Genomic DNA, 2,531 nt, shown 5'->3' with positions numbered 1-2,531 from the left:
TAATGGAATATAATGCGGGACGGCGAAATGTACCACTTGATTCGCCGCGTAGGCGTAATAATGATTGTGATCATGCAACTCGAGCGGTACTATTCGGAGAAGGGGAGTTCGCACATCTCCCGTTATATAAGGCTCGCAAATATCGCAATAAACGAAGAGTTTATCGGGGATTCCGCGCGACCAGCCATGAGGCTCGCTAGAAAATAAATTAGTATAACGAGCGCCTTGCGCGGTTTTAAAACCGAGTTTGATAAAATGCGCTGTAAAAGTTTCTTTGGAATTGGGTTTAGTTGCCGTGAGCGTGGTATGGTTAATACCCTCTGCGTTCCTCACGACATACCCGACGCCGAGTATTTGTAGAAGATTATCGGAAACGTGCATATGATGAATCAGCTCGCACTCGTCCCCGCAGTTAATGCTAAAGTAGATTTTACCGCCGGGGGTGTTTTCCAAATAAAAATGCGAATCGACGTTTTGAAACTCCTTATTAATCACGGCGATAAGTTCGTCGATATTTTTGTAAATACCATTCGGTATTACGCCCTCCGTCGACGAGTACGGCGCGTCCTTCTTTAGCGCTCGATCTTTTTTAATATCGACGAAAGTGATGATATTTTCGCCGTGATTTATGTGCAAAAAAGTAGCGGGAAATTGAATCTCGCTGAGCGCGACTTCCCATTCGCCGTGCAAGTGTAGAGTTTGCGGTAATTCCGTAGTGAATGACGCGGTTGTATTGTTCGGGAAATAACGCATGCTGCTATTGCTCGGAAGGACCAGGAGAAATTGATCTTCCCTCATCTTGAAGAGATGTTAAATTTGAGGCGGGGAATCGAACTTGCTGGGATAGCCACGCCAACTAACAAGCAGCTGTTTATTAGCGCCGCGTCCCCTGCTCTCTATCACGCGATCGACGATGAACTCTTCCTCGTTCAGGTTTTTCTCGACTCTGCCTAGTTCTTGCTCGTAAAAAATACCATCTATAGTCTCGCCCGTTAAATCGCTCAACTCGTACACAGGCGGTTTTCGCCACTCGAGAATGCGATGAATTCGGAATATCTCTTCGCTCCAACGGGACTCGTAGCCTTTCTCGAAAGCGGCTTTTGCTCTACTGATCCGAACGAGTTCGCCGACGCGATATTTAACCATTTGTTTCTTCTTCTTCTTCTTCTTCTTCTCGTCATTCCGCCGCCATCGTCGGCTTATATTTTCACGCGCGATACGGGCGTTTTCGCGCGTAACGATCGCCGGCTGCATTCTGGTGGACGAATGACGGGTGTGATTGTAAGCGCTTACGATAGCCTGCAGAACATCGCGGTAACGTCGCGTATTTTTATGCGTGAATTAACGCCACATTCGTTCTTTCAACGTTCTGTTAAACCGTTCGACGACGGCGGCTTTGACATCTGGATTGCGGGCTACTCGAAAACGAATGCCCTTTTCCTCCAGAAACCTTTGCAAAGCCTGCCCGATAAATTCCTTGCCTTTGTCCGTTTGCAGGTAGACCGGCACGCGGCCTTCGTTTCTCGAGAGCACGCGTTGAAGGGCCTCCGTTACGCCTTTACTCGTTTTATCGCGTAACGGCTCCACCCAGGCGTATTTACTGAGCACGTCGATAATTACCAGTAAATACGAATAGCCGTCGTTGTAACTTTTGAGATTTCGGAGTTCGATCAAATCGGCCTCCTACAGGTCGTCGATATTCGTTACGTTGTAATGCAAGCGTGGAAATTTCCGGCGCAACGGACGATGCAGCGTGTACGCGTCTTGCGATTCGAGCCATCGTGCGACCCCGTTACGGGAGAATTTTGGTTTAGCGGCGCGATACAGATTATCAGTTGCCGAATAGCCCGCGTAATGTCGCGGATCGTAGTATAATTTTTCAAGGTCCGTCATTTTTTAGTTCAATTTACGCCAATCGAGTAAACGTCTTTTTGTCACCGTCGTCGAGGAGGTTGTATTCGGAGTGGAGCTCGCAGCAGCGCGACGTTGCCTAATATTTGGAGAGCCGCAGGCTAATAATTCCTTATTTTTCACCAGTATCGCGGGGGTGTTTAAGACGCGTAGTAATCGCGCGAACCGATCTCTCCCCGCTGCTTTCACGGTTTTTCTCTCGCGCATCGCGTCGTTTATCAGGTCCGCGATATTCGAATTTTTTTACGACGTCGCCGTCTATAGTCACGACTCCGCGCTCGTCCCAGCTCATTCTAGTCGGCACGGCTTTATCGAGCAGATGCCTCATCAGCAGACGCGCGTGGGCGCGATAAGATTTCGGTACGCTTTCCACTATTCTCGCGGCGCTCTTCGTCAGCTCGAGATCGCGCGCACGTTTCTCGCCGCCGCCGCTGCGATACCGCTAGAGTGCGAAGGCCTAATGGACGAGATCGGCGTGAGATCGACGTGGGACGTCTCGTCCGTATCCCCCGTTGCCTCTTCCTCCTCCTCCTCCTCCTCCCTCGCTTTTAGCGTATCATTGTCCACATTTTCGGTTTCTTGCTCCTCGCTGTTGCGAGCGTCATCGTGATTTCGTTTTC

General features: G+C 49.6%; 1 protein-coding gene across 1 annotated transcript; it reads right to left on the bottom strand.

Annotated features, from left to right (window-relative positions):
- Positions 1-810: 810 nt before the first annotated feature.
- On the bottom strand, positions 811-1,254 carry LOC105563239. Its single transcript, XM_012014669.1, has one exon. It carries the CDS (start codon positions 1,252-1,254, stop codon positions 811-813), a length of 444 nt encoding a protein of 147 aa, XP_011870059.1.
- Between the last annotated feature and the right edge of the window lie 1,277 nt (positions 1,255-2,531).

The sequence above is a fragment of the Vollenhovia emeryi genome, unplaced genomic scaffold, assembly GCF_000949405.1.
Source record: "Vollenhovia emeryi isolate VEMERY1.0 unplaced genomic scaffold, V.emery_V1.0 DF944475.1, whole genome shotgun sequence".
Classification (NCBI taxonomy): Eukaryota; Metazoa; Arthropoda; class Insecta; order Hymenoptera; family Formicidae; genus Vollenhovia; species Vollenhovia emeryi.
The sequence above is the reverse complement of the archived record's forward strand: the minus strand, read 5'-3'. Positions and strand labels throughout refer to the sequence as shown.

What these genes read in the sequence shown, in the direction of transcription:
- LOC105563239 (XM_012014669.1), bottom strand. Translation starts at nt 1,254, where the DNA reads ATGCAGCCGGCGATCGTTACGCGCGAAAACGCCCGTATCGCGCGTGAA.